The 18,776-nt window shown below is 48.0% G+C and overlaps 1 protein-coding gene across 1 annotated transcript in view; it reads left to right on the plus strand.

The window, feature by feature from the left end:
* LOC105993771 (ral guanine nucleotide dissociation stimulator-like) overlaps window positions 1-12,341 on the plus strand; it is a 48,252-nt gene extending 35,911 nt beyond the window's left edge. The window contains 16 exon segments of the mRNA XM_013027133.1: window positions 1,157-1,344; window positions 1,796-1,882; window positions 2,662-2,864; window positions 3,507-3,598; window positions 4,201-4,416; window positions 4,728-4,831; window positions 5,262-5,346; window positions 5,803-5,922; window positions 6,485-6,550; window positions 6,967-7,053; window positions 7,450-7,482; window positions 7,789-7,910; window positions 8,494-8,698; window positions 8,829-9,068; window positions 10,210-10,324; window positions 12,178-12,341. Coding sequence (XP_012882587.1) covers window positions 1,157-1,344; window positions 1,796-1,882; window positions 2,662-2,864; window positions 3,507-3,598; window positions 4,201-4,416; window positions 4,728-4,831; window positions 5,262-5,346; window positions 5,803-5,922; window positions 6,485-6,550; window positions 6,967-7,053; window positions 7,450-7,482; window positions 7,789-7,910; window positions 8,494-8,698; window positions 8,829-9,068; window positions 10,210-10,324; window positions 12,178-12,341 — 2,127 coding nt within the window.
* Window positions 12,342-18,776: the final 6,435 nt, after the last annotated feature.

Below are 18,776 nucleotides of genomic sequence, written 5' to 3' on the forward strand. Positions count from 1 at the left end.
AAGGCTGATTCCAAGGCCTGGAAATGACATCAGCTGTCCCTGCTGAAAAGCTTTCCCATAACCCACTGCTGACAGCCCCACAATGAGGAAGTCACAGTTGCTTTGTTCCCACAGGCAGACATTGTTCATCCCAGGCCTCAACTCTCAGGTCCTCATGAGGAAGGGGCTGTGTCCTTTATAGAGAGAGACTCTGTGTCAGTGGCCACAATACTTTGGGCTGAGCCTCAGTGCTTTTCTCTCGGCTGCTTGGGACATGGTTGAGCTTGAGCCCTAGGCCTGTTCACTGGGAAACCCATAGTGTCTCACAGAATTCCTTAGAATGAGAGATGAGACGGGAGAGACACAGAAGGAAGGAGAGAGGAATAAGGAACAAGGGAGAGACAGAGCCACCCAAAAGTGAAAACTGCCTTTCTGAGAATTCATGTGCCGTGTATAATTGAACTTGAGGGGAAATAGCTACAGGCCTGGGCACCAGGAGGCCTAGGACCCACCTGGATCTCCTCCAAGGTGGTGTCTGCAGTCCCCAGGCCTACCTGGGGACGAGGTAGTGGGGTGGAGATATGTGTTCATGCTCAGGGCAAGTAGGAGGTGAGAGGAGGAGCCATTTGGGGAGGTTTTGTCAGAAGGAAGGGCTCAAGTGAAGGGACCTCCAGGGATGACCTCACTTCCTTCAGAATGCAACCTAGAACCTTGGTATCCCGGCAGCCACAGTCAACACACGCCTCACGCAGCTCACTGGTATGGCTAACCGACATCCAGGAGATGCTTGCCGGGTGTTTCAAAAATCATAGAGCCTCAGGCCTCCAGGAAGAGAGGAGAGGGTGCGTGGCCCATGTGTGTAGACCCTGGGCCAGCCCTGGACACAGACACTTCTGGAGATGTTGCGCTAGGACCCCACAGGTGACATGGAGAGGCCCAGGGCAGTGAATGACTAAACAGCACAGCACACCTGATTCTCCTGACCATCGTCAGCACTCCCCTCCATGTATGGTGTGTGTGTGTGTGTGTGTGTGTGTTTATGCTTGTGTGCATGCATGCATGTGCACGTGTGGGTGATTAGTCATTTCTTTTCAAGTCATTCACTGTAATGTATGGCAAGGAGTCTTCTCTGGTCACCTAGTTTCAACCTAACTCTTCCTCCTTGGTCCCACTGCAGGATGTAGCCCCAAGCCAGGAGGAGGCCTGCAGGGCAGGCACACTGGAGCAGCTGGTGGATCACTTGGTGCCTGCCCAGCTGACCGGGGACCACTTCTTCGTCCCCACCTTCCTATCCACTTACCGAAAATTTGCCAAACCCCAGCAGGTACTGGATCTGCTGTTCCAAAGGTGAGCAACAACTCCAAGGTCAGGGGACTCCTTTGCTCCAGACAGAGCCTGGGGAATGACCTGCCCCTCTCTGAGGGCTACTAGGATCCTGGGAAGTGGAGGTGACCAGAGACTGTGCCAGGGCCATGTAAAATGAGATTTGGAAGCGCTTGCCAAGCATGCCCCTGTGTTGTGTGCTACCCAGGAGTGTGGGCTCATGTCTGTGGCCTTCTCCTCAGGAAACAGCTAAATGCCTTCAGACAAAGCAGTCTGTCCATTTAGGAGAAGGGTTTCTAACCAAGATGTAGACAGAGCAAGGGTGGCTAAAGGAAGCACAGGATTATCAGGGGAGGGACTGGTAGTCCTCCTCCACTGCATGGAGAGGAAGCCGTTCCCAGGCACTGAACCTAGAAAATCCTGATGGTTGCAGGCAGGCTTCAACACATGGACAGACAGCCAGTAACTTTCAAATTCCTCACACTTTCACTAGGTGTGAGGCTCTCCAGGAGTCTTCTAAACAGGATGAAATCCTCCCTTGCTCCAGCCAGGATGGCATGCAACAGGACCAACTCAGAAAGTGAGTGAACTTGGGTCTCCAAAGAGGGCATTTTTTCCCCACAATGGTGCCAGTTTTGAGAATTGGGGTATAGGCAAGCACTGGAACACACAACTCAGGATTCTCACCAGAGGGCCAATGTGTGAACTTTCTCTGCAGGAGGAGGAAAGCTGTGGACTGGGGTGCTGTTGGGATCACTGGTGGAGGCTTCAGCTCAGAGCTGAGTCCTGTGACAGTCCATCCTCCCCAGAGCCCACAGAGCCCAGGCTTGCCCTCCCTGGCCAGGGGCTCCCAAGGAGGGTCAGGCTATCGCTGCATAGTCATAGGCCCTCAGCTGATCCTAGGAATGTCGGTGAGAGTGCAGGGCCAGGCTGGCCAACCAGAAGCATGTGGTGGGGAGACAGCCCACATGCGGCTCATAAGGACTGAGGCAGCAGAGCCACCAGCTGATGTGAAACAGGAAACGGTGCATGCCAGGCATACAACCAACCCTCATGGACACTATAGTCATTTGGGACAGGTTGGAGAGAGGCAGGAGGCTGTGGGGCTTCCTGGAGAGAAGAGAGCTGCTCATAACATTGACTGTGGGCTGGCTGCCTGGACATTACCTCAAGTCCCTACTTGGTTCTCTGGCCTGCCACTACCTTCACCACCAAAGCTGCCTGGGATGGGATGTTCTAGCCTCGGGATGGACAGACAAGGCACTTATGCCCAGCTTCTTCAAGGGTGCTGAGTGTGGCTTGGGAGTGTGGGAGCACTGGCCCAGGTTTCTGACTCTGATGCCCACCATCTGCCCCTAGTGCCATCTCATCTATCCTGGGCATGTGGCTGGATCAGTACTGGGAGGACTTCTGCCAGCCTCCGCAGTTTCCCTGTCTCAGGCAGCTCCTGGCTCATCTGAAGGTCTACATGGCAGGAACGGACGTGGAGGGCCGTGCCCACCTTCTCCTGGCTCAGATGGAGGCCCAAGAGCACAGCCAGGCAGAGCCTGATGGTGTGGAATGTGGGACTGGGATGCAGAGAAAATAGGGAGCAAATGGTGTGGACCCCCACTGGGAGCAGGCTCCAAACCTGGCCTTGACCCAGGAGGAAAGAGGAGCCTGAAACACAGAGTGGGAGCAGGGAAGGTGAAGAATAGGATCTGGGGAGGGGAGGGAGACAGTTTGGGGAGGCACAGGGAAGAGGGTCTCCTCTGTCTACTCAAAGACTCAGCACAACGGAAGAAGGGAGAGGCTGTGTCTCCTCCTGCAGCTCCACCACTAACCCCAATGCAAGTCCAGAGCTAGATCCAGCTCCATTGCTGACTCTGGCATGCAGCCCAGGGGGAAGACCATCATCAGGGGCAGACCAAGGGCCGAATTCAGCCTTGTCTCTAGTGAGCAAACCTATGACAACACCAGCATCAGCTGTGCAAGGACAGCCATTTCCCCCCTGCCCTCTGGAGCTACTTTGCACGGGAGCTTCAGCATCCTGTGCCTGCCTGGAGGCAATTCCCTGGTGGCTTCTGTGTAGACTCCCAAGACAGTATCTAATCCATACCTGGATTAGGGCACCTGCTCCACAGCTCAGGTGGGTCCCTACATATCTATCTATTCAGAGCGGCACCCAGCATCCTTTCCTTCACACAAAGCTTCCTGTCCTTCAGGGACCACAGAGAATGTGCTGAGCAAGGAGAAGCCTGATGTCCTGGCCTTCCCTCCCCCGCTGGTGGCAGAGCAGCTCACGTGGATGGATGCGGTGAGGGCTGGGCACGGCACGTGAGGGGGGGGGAAGGGGGGCAGACTTCCTTCTGCACTTTGCTGCCTTCTCATGCTGTTCCTTCCCTGAGAGCCCAAGGTTTCATCCAGACCAAGCTCCACCATGGCTCACCCTGTCTGGGACAGTCACTATAGGGGAGATGACACCCAGGCCCTTCCCAGGGGCTGTGAGAAATGGGGCACTGGAGCAGAGGTGCAACCTGGCCCACAGCTCATCCTCATTTGCCAGGCACCTCTTGAACCACAGCACCCACTAGGCACCTGCTGTCTACCAGAGCCTAGTACAGACATCAAAAGAGCCAGAGAAGTAGGATCTGTGCCTGCTAACAAACACACAGCCATGAGGTGGCTGGGTCAGGGCACAGATGCTCCCTGGGCCACACGGGCAGAGTCACAGTGGGCAGCAGATACGGAGGTGAGGTAGACTAACGCAAGTATAGCGCACACCATGCCTAGAAACTCCCACAAGCTCCAGACGACCCCTCCATAGCCTGACTTCCAGGCCCAACTGAAGGATGCCAATCTGGACTTGGTTACTCGGGTCTGGGCCTGCCCAAGGAGAGACACTCATCCATTTCACAGGAACTGTTCCAGAAGGTGGTGCCCCACCACTGCCTGCTCTCTGTCTGTTCCCAGAGGGACAAAAAGGACATGGAGAACTTGGCCCCCACCATCCGGGCCACCTTTACACAGTTCCACAGAGTTTTCTCCTGCGTCCTCACCACCTGCGTTGGAGATCACAGCATGCAGGCCTGCAACAGGGCGCGTGTGCTGGAGCATTGGATCATGGTGGCCATGGTATGCCACAGCCCCTGCCCAGGCACTCTCCCTTTAACCTCTTGCACTCTGAGTCTTTGCACTGTGCTCAGAGCTTTCTGTGGTCCCTCATTGTGAGGGCCATGCTGCCTGGCCACCCACAGCCCATCCAGCAAGCGGCTGGTGCTCACTCCTTCCTCGCACTCAGAACTTAGGGAGACCTCCAACAGGGCCTGGTCAGTTCTCGTGCCTTGCCAAATCTCTCCGAGCTCCCTAGCATCCCTCCGCCAGTGGGGAGCAGGACATGGGGTGGCCGCAATAGCAGGCAAGCCTCACACAGTCTTCCTCTGCAGGAATGCCGAGTCCTGAGGAACTTCTCCTCCCTCCACGCCATCGTCTCTGCTCTGCAGAGCACAGCCATGCAGCGCATGCAGAACACATGGCATGAGGTCTCCAGGTGGGTTTCCCTCTCCACAGGAGCTGTGGACACACAAGGCCTGGCCAGCTTGACCCTCATTCAGCCCCACGCCCAATTGTGCATGACCTGGGCTGCTGCCTACGCTCTGCTTGTTCACCCTTTGGCAGCGTTCAGCTCCCTGTCTGCCTCAAGCAGGACAGAGACCCATGAGCTTCCCAGGTTTGCGGTGGCAGTCAGAGATCTCTGTCCAGTTGGAATCCAAGCAGAGGTGCCTAACGCAAGTGGGGTGGCCTCCACCGGGCCAGGATGAAGAAGTCGCTCCAGGCTCCTGGGTCATTGGGGGCTCCATGCAATCCTTTGGAAACCTCGTGTCCAGGGAATTGGCAGGCCTGGTTCTACAGCCAGATGAAGTCCCAGTCCCTTCTCTCTCACCTCCCCATTTGTCATCTTCTCTCTGCCCCTCCTGCAGAGACAGCTTGCAGGTATTCCAGAAGCTCTCAGAGATCATTTCTCCTGCGTGCTATTACTTCAGGACCAAAGTGCTGCTATTCCAGGTAGTGGGAAGTGGGCAGAGAAGAAAGAGGGATTTGGGGGCACAAGACAGACACAGTTCCAATAGCAAGTTCTATTCATTTTGCCTGGAGCCCATTCTGGAGCATAAGTGCGGTCATTGTGCTTTTGTGCTCAAGGCTGGTGCTCTACCAGAACATTCCAGTCACAACTCCAATCCAGTATTTGGTAATTAATTCAAGATCACAGTCTCACTAATTCAAGATCACAGTCTCACTGACTCTAGCTCAGGCAAGCTTTCAACTGGGATCCTCAGATCTCAGCCTCTTGAGGGCTACTATGAAAGTCGGAAGCTACTGATGCCTTTCTGCTGAAGGTGCTAAGTTCTGAAGGCACTAATTTCTTAGCTGCACTGCTCAGGGGTGAGGCATGGGATATCTCAGGGCTGTCCTAGGGGCCAAAAGACCTGGTGTCCATTAGGTTTGGATCCAAACATCCAGACTCAGCAGGTTTACCTAGAGAAGCTCTGTCTCTCGGTGATCTTCCTAGATCAGACACTGCTGATGGCCACACTACACAGGGGAGCCAAGGGCAACTTGGCTACTTCCATGGCAAGGGTGGTCAGGCACTGCTGACTCCTCCCTGCAATCCTATCTGCAAATGACTGGGAGCCAAATCCATAGCACTCAATTAACCATGAATACCCAGAAATGAAGTGGTAGTTCAAGGGTTACTACTGTGAACCACAAAAATAAAAAATATATATAAACAAAAGGAGAAATGAGAGACAATTTCATACAAACTCATGGAGCACATCTTCACACACTTCTCCAGCAGCTTCTCTGGAAAGCAGCAGCAGATTGCACACCTCAAATCCCCTAGCACATTGTTTGGCCTTCTCCCTTTGGGATCCAACTCCTCTCAGGACCAGACACAAACAGGAGCATTCACTGACTGGAGATTTGCATGTACACCTTGCAGATGAAGAAGCAGACAGAGGGAGGGCAGATCACTCCCCTGGGAATCCACAACAGTGAGTGCTGGAGCAGAGTCTGAACTAGAAATGAGCAGCCAGCTGGCAGGAGCTTTGGCACATATGTCCAGGGCTCTCAATGTCCCCAGGGCTGGGGACAAAGGATAAGAGGACACCTACCTCAGTTGCTCTCCTCTCAATCATGACAGGAGCCTTGCGACTTTGCCTCCAAGGACAAGAAGGCCAAGAGAGGCCAGAGGCAGTCAGAGGAGACGGTGAGTGACTGTGTCCTAAAGGCACCAAGGATGCCCGAGAGAAGAGAGAAGTGACATGCACCTGCCCTTCTCACCTTTTGCCCTCCTGCCTAAAATAACCCCATAGCCATGGGCTTCTCACTGTGGCAATCCCTTGTCCTGAGAAGCTACCAGAGGAGTGGTAGCCACCTGACCCAGTATGGCAGCGTCTATGTGGCGGGGGGGGGGGGCTTCAGTGGCTGCCTACCTTGGGGATGTGCAATCGCCAACCTGATGCCATTTGCAGTGCCAAATGCCAAGAAGGGGCTCTGACAGAGGTGGCCAGAGGTTCCTCAACTTACTCTTCCATGAACGGCCCTGTGAGGATGGAGGCTGGCTAAGAAGCCCTGGGAGGAGGGCCCCTAGGCCTTTGCTCATCAGCCCACCCAATCCCACAGGTTAGGATCAAGGGCACCATTCCCTACCTGGAAACATTCCTATCAGACTTCAGGATGATTGACACTGCCTTTAGGGATTTCCTGGATGTGAGTAGCCTCGGCCCAACTTGGAGGTTGGGGCTGGGACAGAAAATGCCAAGCTGAGCCCTAAGGTATAGACAACAGGGCACAGTGGGCACTGCCAGTCCCTCTGGGGGGAGTGGGGGTAAGGAAGGGTTGGATGGAGGAGACAGTAGAGAGACAAAGCAGAGGCAAACTGTGGGCCAGTGAGCCTTCTCACCTGAAGCCTCAGTCTCTCCAATGTCTCAGACGTGTTGAACAATTAGGTCCCAGAATCTCTTGGGCCAGGTGTCCAGGTCCCACAGGACAGATGTCCTTAGTCTCATGGAGGAGCCCCCACCCCCCTGGAGATGGAGCAACCCCTGACATACAGAGAACTGGAGGAGGGACTGCTTGCTACTCACATTGCTGTGTGCCTTCTAGGAGGGAATCATCCATTATGAGAAATTGCGAAAGGTGAGTTTCAGGGGCCCTTCCTGAGTGGGTGGGGACCAGCAATGGAGTCAGCTCACTTCCTCCCCAGCCCCTGTGATGTATGGGGACATTTGGTGCAGAGACAAGATCTTCCAGAAGGCAGGTTGGGAGTGTGAAGTGGGAGCCCACAGAGCTCCCACTGTGACTGCGTGTAGACCCAGATATGACAGCACAGAGCAGCCTGCTACCCACCCTGAGCAAGAGACTCCCAGCACAATCCTCGCAAGTGGGTCATTCCCCGGCCACCACACACAAACCTATTCCCTATCCTCATGCTTTGCCGGCCAGGAATATACAATCATGGAGCAACTGAAGCAGCTACAGTCAAGCTGCAGCTATGACCATATCACACCAAATGAGAAATTTCTGGCCTGGTTCAGGAGCCTGGAGCGGCTCAGCGAGGAAGCCAGGTGAGTTGGGAGGACAGTGGACCAGTGACTGGAGCCTGGCACACAGGATGGGGTGACATCCTGAGGGCCTTAGGTCTTTACCTGAGGCCTCACACTACATAGGGTGGGCAGGAGCTGGGCAGCAGGCTCTGACTTGCAGGCAGGCAATGGGAGGATGCCAAGCATCAACCTTGGTCACCTCAGAGCCACCCTTGTCTTAGCTATGACCTGTCATGTGCACTGGAGCCCCAGAGGCAGACTGACACTGCAAGCCTTCCTCCCAAGAAGTACTTTGGCATTTGCAAGGTCTGCAAGAAGTAAGGACCTGGACCCTGATGAGCAAGGGTCAGGGAAGCCAATGGGCTGGGATGCGGGTGCCAGACAGGCCCAGGCTTAGGTCTTTCCAAGGGGCAGCCCACGTCTGCCACTCAGTTCTGGCTCTCTGAGCCTCCATTGCCTCCTCTTTCATGGCTCATCCATCACAGAGGGAAATGGGAAAATGGTGATTGACCAAGATCCTAGGATGGAGTCCCAGGCTCCCAGTGGAAAGGGGATCAGGCGTTAGGGGGTGTCCTCCCTCCAGTAAGCCGGCCCCTCTCTAAAGCTGTCAGGCCCAGAGCACTGGCCTCAGTACCAGTGGCAGCTCCCAGTTCAAGCCGTTGGAGCAAGATAAGTGTGGCCCTGACACCAGCAGCACGAACAACACTGGAGTGCACTGCGACAGCACTGGGAAGTCAGCTGGCTCCTCCAGCTCCTACCCGGAGCTCAACAAGAGCCTCATGGGAGAATCCTCAGAAGACCAGGAAAAGGTGACCTCCTGCTTTTCCCATAGTCCTCCTTTCCAGTGCCCACCAGGACAGTCCAGCTCCTTGTACACTTCTGGAAAGGCCTAGCCCTGGTTTGAGACTGGGACTTCTCCTGATGTTGCTGTCCCCACAGCTCAAGGCATCATCCTGCCAGTCCATTCCAGGGACTTTGGCGATCAACCTGGCCTCTCCCAGCCAATCCTCACCCACAGACTCCAGCACACCTGAGACCACCACAGGAAACAGTCAGAGCTGCGTTTCAGGGCACACCAGTGACAGCTCCTCCCGGCATCCATATACCAGGCAGGGAGACTCCTGTGTCATCAGGGTGATCCTGCCTGTGGAAAACAAACGTTTATGCAGAAGCATCTTGGTACGTTAGGGGGAAGGATTTTCCCTTGGTGTCCTCAACCTGCCAGAACACACTCCTCACCTGTGGGATTTCCCATGGACCATCCCTTCCCGTGTGAGGCCAAGAGACAGAGTGAGATCACAGTGCTCAGAACTGGACCTGAAAGGAGGGAGGCAAAAAATATGCCCAGCCTCCAGGTGAGAATGGAACCTCCAGTTGGGGACAGCAAGGAGTCCTGGGAGGAAGAAAGGGGGCTCAGCTACATGAAGTCCTGGCATCTGCATGGCAGAGTGTAACCGACATTCTTCTCTTTCCCTGCTTAAGACTTAAACACTGATGTTTGGTTCAGAGGTTAGCAGTGAATGAAGGTGATTCTTGGGGGAGAAAATTGCCTGTCTCAGAAATGCCCAGGGACACTTCTTAGGAGGCTGTGTGCATTCACAATCACGTGTAGGTTGGAGGTCAGGGGCCACAGTGAACTTGTGGTCTGAGAGGTGACCAGGACTCTCTGAGTCTGGGTATTGCTCCCCATGGAGCCAACCCAAAACTGATCGACTCACAAGACAGAGGTCTTTCTCCTCTTCAAGATCCTCAGTTAGGCAGAAGTCATGCTTAGCCCCTCCTTCATCCTGCTGGGTCTGGTGTCCAGGATACTCCATCCAACTCTGCCCTCTCACACCCAGAACCTAGAATGGCTGTCACTAGTTGCCGTCTGGGGAGACTATGTCTTCCTCTCCTCTGGGCTCTCCACCTTAGGGAGCAGAACAAGGAATCACCACGAAGTGTCACTCACCACTGCATCCTCCAACCCAGAGCAGGCCTGGCTTCTAGGAGGCACTGGACACTTGACTGGCTCCAACCTCTCTCAGGGATGGTGGAATCCGTTGTGTGTTCTTTCACCATGCACACATCTTCTTTTACCCTAAGGGGCAAACAGTTGCAACACAGAGAGGGGAGGACATGGTAGACTCTACAAAGCGAGGAGAAAGAACCATCTTTGTTGCATGGAGAACCCTTTCAGGGAGAGTTGAAACACCCATATCACACCACATGGGACTTCTCTTGGTTACATTCAGATAGCTCCACAGAATCCGTGGCCACTGACCTCAGAGAGGGCATACTGGGCACCAGTCCTAAAGGCCAATTTCCTGCTCTGACCTAGGTGACCAACCAGGAGAAGACCCGAGATGTCATCCTCAAGGCCATGAGGAAGTTCAGGGTACAGAGATACAAGCCAGAAGACTTAGAGCTGGTGCAGATCATCTCCCAGGATCAAAGTGAGTCCAAAACAAACAGCCAGGGAAAGGAAAGACTCAGGTTGCAGAAGAAAGAGCCTCCCCTCCAAGATACAGCAGCATAAGTGTAAGCACTAGACACCAGGTCCCAAGCCAGCCCTGGAGGCTGCAAGTCTCTTAACTGCCCTGGTAGCACATGGATATGCCTGTCCCTATCCTGCCTGAGGAGGAAACAGCCAGTGCAGAGAGACCATCAGTGAGAACTAGAGAGAATGCAGCTGCTGTGTCTGAGCAGTGTCTTTGCTCACAAGAAAAGACTTTCTCTTGCTCCAATGTGGAGACATGACTTCATAAAGAAACTGAGACTTGGGGCTGGGAAGGGGGCTCAGTGGTAGAGTGCTTGCCTTGCATGCATGAGGCTCTGGGTTCGATTCCTCAGCACCCACATAAGCAAAAAGAAAAAAGCCGGAAGTGGCGCTGTGGCTCAAAAACAAACAAACAAACAAAAAGAACCTGAGACTTGGGTGTAGCTCATTTGAAAAATGTGTGTGCCTAACACTCATGAGAACTTTGCACTTTCCCCAGTCCATTCCAATCATGCTCCCTGACAGCCTTAATCCAACATTAGTTCATCAAAGTACATATTCGTAGCTGATTCTCTGTTCTAGAAAGAGGAATATGAACAAAGTCAAGGAATAGTGCATTCCCTGAGAGAGCTAGTGAGATCTCAGAGACCATAGGAAAGTTCCTCAATTTCTGCCTGTGAGTTCCTGTTCAAAACTAGCTGAGAAGCCAACTCCCTGGGAATCAGGCCTGTAAGCCCAGTTGATCAGGAAGTGGAGTTCTGAGGATCTAGGTTTGAAGCCAGCCTGGGCAGGAAAGTCTGAGACCCTTTACTCCAATTGACCACAAAAGAGCAGGAAGTGGAGATGCAGCTCAAGTGGTAGAGCACAAAACTTGAAGAAACTGGTCATGAACAAGGCCAAGGCCCTAAGTTAGACAGCTGTGCCAAAACCAGCCTCCCTCCAGCAGACAGTATGTTAGATTGAGGAGATAGAGACAGTGAGATAGACACACATACAGAGAGAGAGAGAGAGAGAGAGAGAGTCAGATGGAAAGAGAGAAGACAGACAGATTATATACAGCACACATAGTGATCACATATACCTGGAACACAGAGGATACTGGGCCATAGTGTCATTGCTTTGTTGAGTTTGCAATGGGCTGAAGAATCTATCAAGTTCTTTGTGGAGATGCCCAGCATTGATTTCAACTTCCATGCAGGGTGTGTTCTAACCTCCTTCCTACCTCCATGACCATTCTCATTGTGGCAGCAGCATGGGGTTTTCCTCTCCCAGCCAAGTAAGTCACAGGCCTGGGGAGGCTCAGGAACTAGAATAAGAAGCAACAATGTTTTCAGCCTAGACTTGGTTGACATTAGAAGATTCCCTGACAGAGGAGACTGGGGAGAAATAGGAGCCTAAAAGCAAGACTTACAGCTGTTTAAGGAACACAGGGTTGGAAGCCTGTGGAACTCAATGTGAGAAACCTGATTCCAGTGCTTTCTTTTTGTGGTCTATGGAATCCTGGTTTTCTGTACAACAGGGCTTATTCTAGGTGGTTTGCAAAAGCCTGTTGTATTTGGAGATGTTCATAATTACGGCAGGAGGGAGGACAGAAGGAGAATGGCCTGTGGATTTCCACCCTCAACTGCCATGAGCTAGAATCTAAAATTCTTTTTTAAGCAAGAAAGATTTCAGCAGAATCTGTTCCCAGGCAGGACTCACAGGACCTTGGTGATCCTGGCCCCGAATTGGAGGGAATTCAGGGCTTAACTCATACTTGACTTATAATAGACCGTCCTGTTACGAAGGTTTCTATTCCTCTTCCAACAGAGCTGAGGATCCCTGATGATGCAAATGTATTCTATGCGTTGAAGACTATGGAATTCTACCATGTGGTGCTTCGGAAGTACACCTTCCCCCTGAGGACAAACGTCAAGCAGGGATCCAACTCCAGCCTCTTTCACAGGAAGAGAAGTACATCATGCAAATCCTAAGGCTGGCATGTCTCCCCTTGGTCTGTCTGGTCAGAGGCCAAGCCCCTGTTGACTATACTGGCCCTGGTCTCCCCATACATTCCTCACCCCCATCTAAGACACTCAGACTCATTCACCCACAACCTATCCTGCTGTCACAATGCTACTTGACACGGGACAAACTAGTCTCCCCTCCAGGGACTCCCTCAGAGCCTCAAGCTCCCTCTGTCCTCAGGCTATAGCTGTCCCCTACAAATTGTGACCTGACATTTTGGACTCTAGTGCAGGTCCCCACCGCTTGTCCACTTGTCTCCTCCTTTCCAGGCCTTCGTTGATTCTTATCCATATGTTTGTAGTTCTATACCTCATAGGTTCATTTGCCAGGTCCTAATCATCTATAGGATTATCCATTTGCCTCAATATTCTAGTTTACTGCAACATAAGTGACTGACATATACCCCGATCGTCCTCTGAATTACAATGATGTTTATTTTGATAGTCTATGTTTGTGTTGATTAATTTGGGTAAGGGTTTGTCAACTGTGTTCATTTTTTCCAACAATCATCCCTTTGTTTCCCTGATTCCTTGAATCATTCTTTTAGCCTTTATTTCATTCCTTGTTCCCTGAACTTTCTTCTTTCTATCTACCAGTGTGGGGTTTGGTTGTTATTATTTTTCTAAGAGCTTGGTGTGCCACCGGTTTTTTATTTGAGATCTCTGATTTTTTTAAGCATGCACTCTTAGCTATAAATTTTCCTCCTACACTATTTCATGGCACTGTCCCATATACCCTGTGTTTTCCTCTTTTTTCTTTTCCTCACTCCTTTCTTTCCTCCCTTTTGCCCTCTCTCTTTCCTTCTTGGTCCTGGCAATCACTGACATGTTTGTCACCTCCATTGTTTTGTCTTTTCCCCAAAGCCTTCTGCCTCCAGCCACAGAGTACATAAGCTTTCTGATTCAGCTTCTTTCCCTTACTGTTGTAATACTCACATACCAAAAGAAAATATATATGTATATGTGTGTGTGTATGTGTGTGTATATATATATACAAACTCCAAGGTATAGAAATAATAAGTGTTTGTTGTGGTGATTTGTTTCTGCTTTATCTTCTTTCTGTACAGTTTTTCTGTGTGTCTATCTTGGGGGGACAGCATAGACCTCAAGGGGAAAGGGTGAAAAAGTACAGCAGTTGTGTTCACTGGACACTGTGTTAAGAGTGATCTATATGGGCTGGGGATGTGGCTTAGTGGTAGCATGCTTGCCTAGTGTTCATGAAGCCCTAGGTTTGATTCCTCAGTACCATATAAAGAGAAAAAGCCAGAAATGGTGCTGTGGTTCAAGTGGTAGAGTGCTAGCCTTGAGCAAGAGAAGCTCAGGGACAGTTCCCAGGCCCTGAGTTCAAGCCTCAGGATTGGGAAAAAAAGTGATTTAAGTAGATTTAATAACATGAGTGTGTCACATGTCATGCTACAATTTTGTTTTCCCATTTTATTTTCTGTAACATTTTCTTTGTTTAATTTGTGGTAGTGTCTTTCAGGATTTAAGACTTTGTGTGTATTTTGTTCAGTTATGACAATTTGGATCAGCATTTAGAATAATTCAATTTGTTACATATAATTCATTTGCACTGAATTCTACCTTTATGTTAAAATCAATATATTTGTTAAATACTGATCTATAGTTTGTTATGCTTGTCAATTTTTTGTTTAAAATTAGGTATCATTTTGTTGAATTCTTTTTATTTTAACTTTTTGTGTAATTTAATATTTAGTGCTAGTGTTTAAAAGGCATACCATTAATATTTATTTCTGATATAATATTTAAAAAATTGTCTTCAACTACATAAAGAGCAATTTACTAACAGGAAAAAAGTGATCTATACAACTTGCAGGGAGAGACAGGAGGCAGAGACTGCAAGAGACTGAGGGAAGGGATGACACTATTCCAAAGGAAATGTACTCAGTACCTGACTTATGAAACTGTTATCCTTCTGTACATCACATTTAAAATAAATAAATGAAGACAGATAGATATAATAAATAACATAATTTATATTGCAGTGATATTACTATATTAATAAGTTAATATATCAAAATACATTTAGTATATTAATTGATAGTTGATAGTCAATTTCATATATTTTTCATCTTTAATTTACACATAGACATTGTGTATATTTACATGGCACAGTGTAACATGCATGTATGCAATGTGTAATGGTCAAATCAAGGAAATTAACACATTCATCACTTAAACACTTTATTTCTTTGTGTTGGAAACATTCAAAATGCTCTCAACAAACTTTTGGTTTTAAATGCACAATTAATTGTGGTCAATCACAGTTATCCTCGTGTGCTTCAGAACGTTCAAAGGTTTTCATTCTCTTTCCACACTCCCTCCCCAACATCCTTCTGAGACGTCAATAACCCCTGTCTTTTTCTCTACAAGAACACCTTTTCAGCTTCTACATAATAAGCATGTGTGTATCTGTCTTTCCATCCCTGGCTTATATCACTTCACAAATGTCCTCAGCTCCATGGACAGTGGGAAGACATCTCCTATTCATGGACCCATGAGGGACTACATCAGAGACTGTGTCAAAAGGACACCACAGGACTTCTGACACTGGCCCATGCCAAGCTGCAGGGAGAGCAATCTAGGGAGTGCAATGAATTCACCAGTGTTTACTTTTCCTGTATAGACCATGGGAAGCCCTCATCTCACTGAGTAGAATCACCTCAAGGTCTGGACTTTCAGAAAGCCCATGCCAACAAGCACATGTAGAATGCTTCAAAGGAAAAGGAGATTGCAAGCACCTTAAGTTAGGAGTAATGAAAGATACAGGAAAGAGAAAATGCACAGGTATGTAAGGGATCAAATCGAGGAGACCAAATTCTTTATTACAAAATTCCTCATTCAGCAATAAATTTGAAAAGGAAACACTGAATGTCTAGTATTAAACAAAACTTAATTTAATTGCATCCTGAGAACAAAGGAGGATATTCATAGGAGAGGATCCCAATGGTTCAGTAGCTATATACATAGGACCATATAAAATGATGTCTATCGAAATGAACTTCAAGAAATGGAAACAAAAGGTTTTTTTATTGTACTGTTTGCAGTTATTTCTTCTTTCTTTCTTTTTTCTCCTTTGGTTTATTCCATGTCGTCACTGTTTCTTCTTTCTCTACACTTTATCTTGATTATAAGTTTATCTGACAGGGGGAAGGGAAGGGGAATTACAGAAACGGTGTGGGACACTAGATGACCCAATTCAACAGTGATACTCACTAGACGCTATGTTGGAAATGAACCTTACAGCTTGGGAGGAAGGGACGTCAGGAGGGGATAAAGTGGAAAAAAATGCCTATGTAACTATAACCCCTCTGTACATCATCTTTCCAATAAAATTTAAACTTAAAAAATAAAACAATAAAAATGATGAGGCTAATTTTGGTGGCAGTAATGGGGGTTGATTGAACTCAGGGCCTGGCTGTTATTTTAGCTTTTTCCCTCAAGGCTGGTGCTCTATCACTTGGGCCACCGCTCTACTTCTAATGTTTTGGGTGATTAATTGGAGATAAAAGTTCCACAAACTTTCCTGACTGGTCTGGACTCAAATTGGAGTGTTCAGATCTCCATCTCCTGAGTAGCTAGGACCACAAAGTGAATTGCCAATCACCTGTGAGAAAATGTTGTATTGTGTGGGTGTAGTTTCTTTTGTCTGGGTTTGATTGGTTTAAACTATAGCAATAGTCTGCCTTCATCCTTCAATTCAAAAGAAGAACTTTCTTTGAATGCCTGGCTATCATGTTTGCAGTAAGAATTGGAGCATTATGTCTAAGGAGGATCACTTTTCATTATCTTGAGCCCCATTTCTGGGAAAGAAATTTATGCAAATTATTCTAATAATCATACTCATTTTGTTATAAGTTGGCCTTCACATAATTTACCACCATGATCAAAAATTTACTTATGTTTAGATTTAAGAAACAACCTAAACATACTGGTGTGTGTTTCATGTATGTGCATGCACACCCATACCCATTGTTATGTTGAATACAGAGCTTATTCTTTCCCACATTCATTTTAGCCTTCTGTCCCTCTTTCCCCTTCTTTCTTTCATCTTTATTTCTCCATCGTTTGGTTTTCATTTGAGGAGGAGGAGGAACTAGGCTGCTATACATCAAACAAGAAAGAGTTTATAGAAGGTCAAATTTTAAAAATAGATGAGATATTCAAGGAACTGTAATCTAATAGCTCTGGGTATCTGTATTACTCCCAGCATAATTGTAAGTGGCTTTGATCCTCACAATATTCTCTCATTGCTGACCACTTCCTCTCAGAAAACAAAACAAGTACTCAAGGTTGTCCCCACTGTTGAGATTCTAAAACAAATCAAACGGAAAATTGTATTTCTTTTTTAGATTTGACCTAGTATCATAAATGGGATCTATGACAGTAAGTCACTAGTACCAACTTGTCTTCTTCATGGAGTCAAAAAATTTCCATTTCTAGGAAAGATGACCTTAATGCTCTTTCTACAGAAACTATTAAAAAATGGATAAATTTCAAAATGCATTCTCTAAATACAGCAGGTTGTAATATATGAAATAAGAGGTATGTGAACCAAAGCACCAATTTATGGAGTTCTTTCCACAGTAGCCTGTGGCCAGCTGATTTCTTTTTTTTTTAATTTATTTTTTATTGTGAAAATACCGTACAGAGGGGCTACAATGACATGGGCAGCTGATTTTTTTTTCTTTGTGCCAGTCCTGGGGTTAGAATTCAGCGCCTGGGTGCTGTCAATGAGCTTTTCTGCTCAAGGATACTGTTCTACCACTTGAGTCATAGCTTCACTTCTGGCTTGTTTGCTGGTTAAATGGAAATAAGAGTTTCATGGACTATCCTTCCTGGTCTGGCTTCAAACTACTATCTTTAGTAGATTTCAACCTCCTGAATAGCTAGGGTTGCAGGCACAAGCCACTGCACCCAGCCCAGCTGAATGAGCTGATTCTGGATGAAGACTGGAGGAAAAAGAAATTAGCAACAGATGTGAGGGCAACCTGGCTGTGACATGTCACTGCATTGATCGCCAGGGCTGATTTGGCTGATCTGGCTGGACAGGCAGGTGTCCCCTTTCTTAGCACTCCATGTGCTTCTCTCCCAAAGGTGTGCACTCGGTTAGAGAGGATGACCATCTTGGATGGAGGACTAATCTTCAGTCAAGGGTATATAGGTAGCTGCACTCCCCGCCAGAGCCTCCAAACAAACTCTCAGGAAATCAGCAAGCATTTAGAAGGTGAAGTGAATAGAAGGAAGAGTTAAAATTCCCCAAAGTGAGGTTAATTTCTCTCCAAAGGAGTCTTTTCAACTTGTAGCCCTACATTTGGGAGCTGGAGATCCTGGGACTTTGAAAGGAAGGGCAAAATTCCCCTAGTCTCCTGATAGTTTGAAAGAAAGTCCCTTTAGAAGGATGTGGTCACTCTCAAAAATATGAAACAATTAGAATTTTCATATAGTCTTAGTAAGAGAAAGTCTTTTGGCAGCATATAGTAAGTTGAATATATGTGCACTATGACCTAAACTCTACTCCTAGATATTTGCCTAAGGGATATATATCTCCAAATATATGTGCCAGGATCTATAACAGCTCTGTTTCAGGTCTGTATCCCAAATTGAAGGGAAGAATAGATAAATAAGTAGTGCTGGTATATTTATACAATAGAACAACCATGAAAGAAAAATTGTTTTTATTTAGAATATACCACAAATAAAAATAAAAGATATTGTCACTGTTTTCAACAACATGATGCAAAGTCTTTCACAAAATAGTGAGGAGGAAAAAAAGAACATATCACATGATTCCATTTAAATGAAGTTTGAAAATAAGAAAAACGAATCACTTACTATATAGTTCATTGCATTATAATATGGTTCGTTGTATTACATTATTACTCATTATATTATATTATGATTGTTTAGCTTTGGTGAATGAACAAGTAGGAGATGTATAAGAAATTTACTGGGATGGCGCAAATAATATATAACGATATATAAACATCAAGTACTGCTCACCTGGTTATACATCTATATAAAGTTCACCAAGCTGTACGCATAAGGGAAACTTCAATTTTAAAAAAAGGAAAAAAAAACAAAATGTTTAAATAGGGATCCAGATTGACCCATTGCAACAGTGAGATGTACAAGACGCCATGTGCAAAAATGAACTTTACAATTGGGGGGGGGGGAGGTAGTTGAGGAGGTGGCTAGGACAGGATGGTAGAGGAAAAAACAAAGGAGGCAACAATGCTGGATAAGAAATGTACTCATCGCGGGGCTGGGAAGTTGGCTCAGTGGTAAAGCGCTTGCCTTGCATGCCTGAGGCCCTGGGTTCGATTCCTCAGCACCACATAAGAGAAAAAGCTGGAAGTGGCGCTGTGGCTCAAGTGGTAG

Source organism: Dipodomys ordii, unplaced genomic scaffold, assembly GCF_000151885.1.
Source record: "Dipodomys ordii isolate 6190 unplaced genomic scaffold, Dord_2.0 Scaffold100, whole genome shotgun sequence".
Classification (NCBI taxonomy): domain Eukaryota; kingdom Metazoa; phylum Chordata; class Mammalia; order Rodentia; family Heteromyidae; genus Dipodomys; species Dipodomys ordii.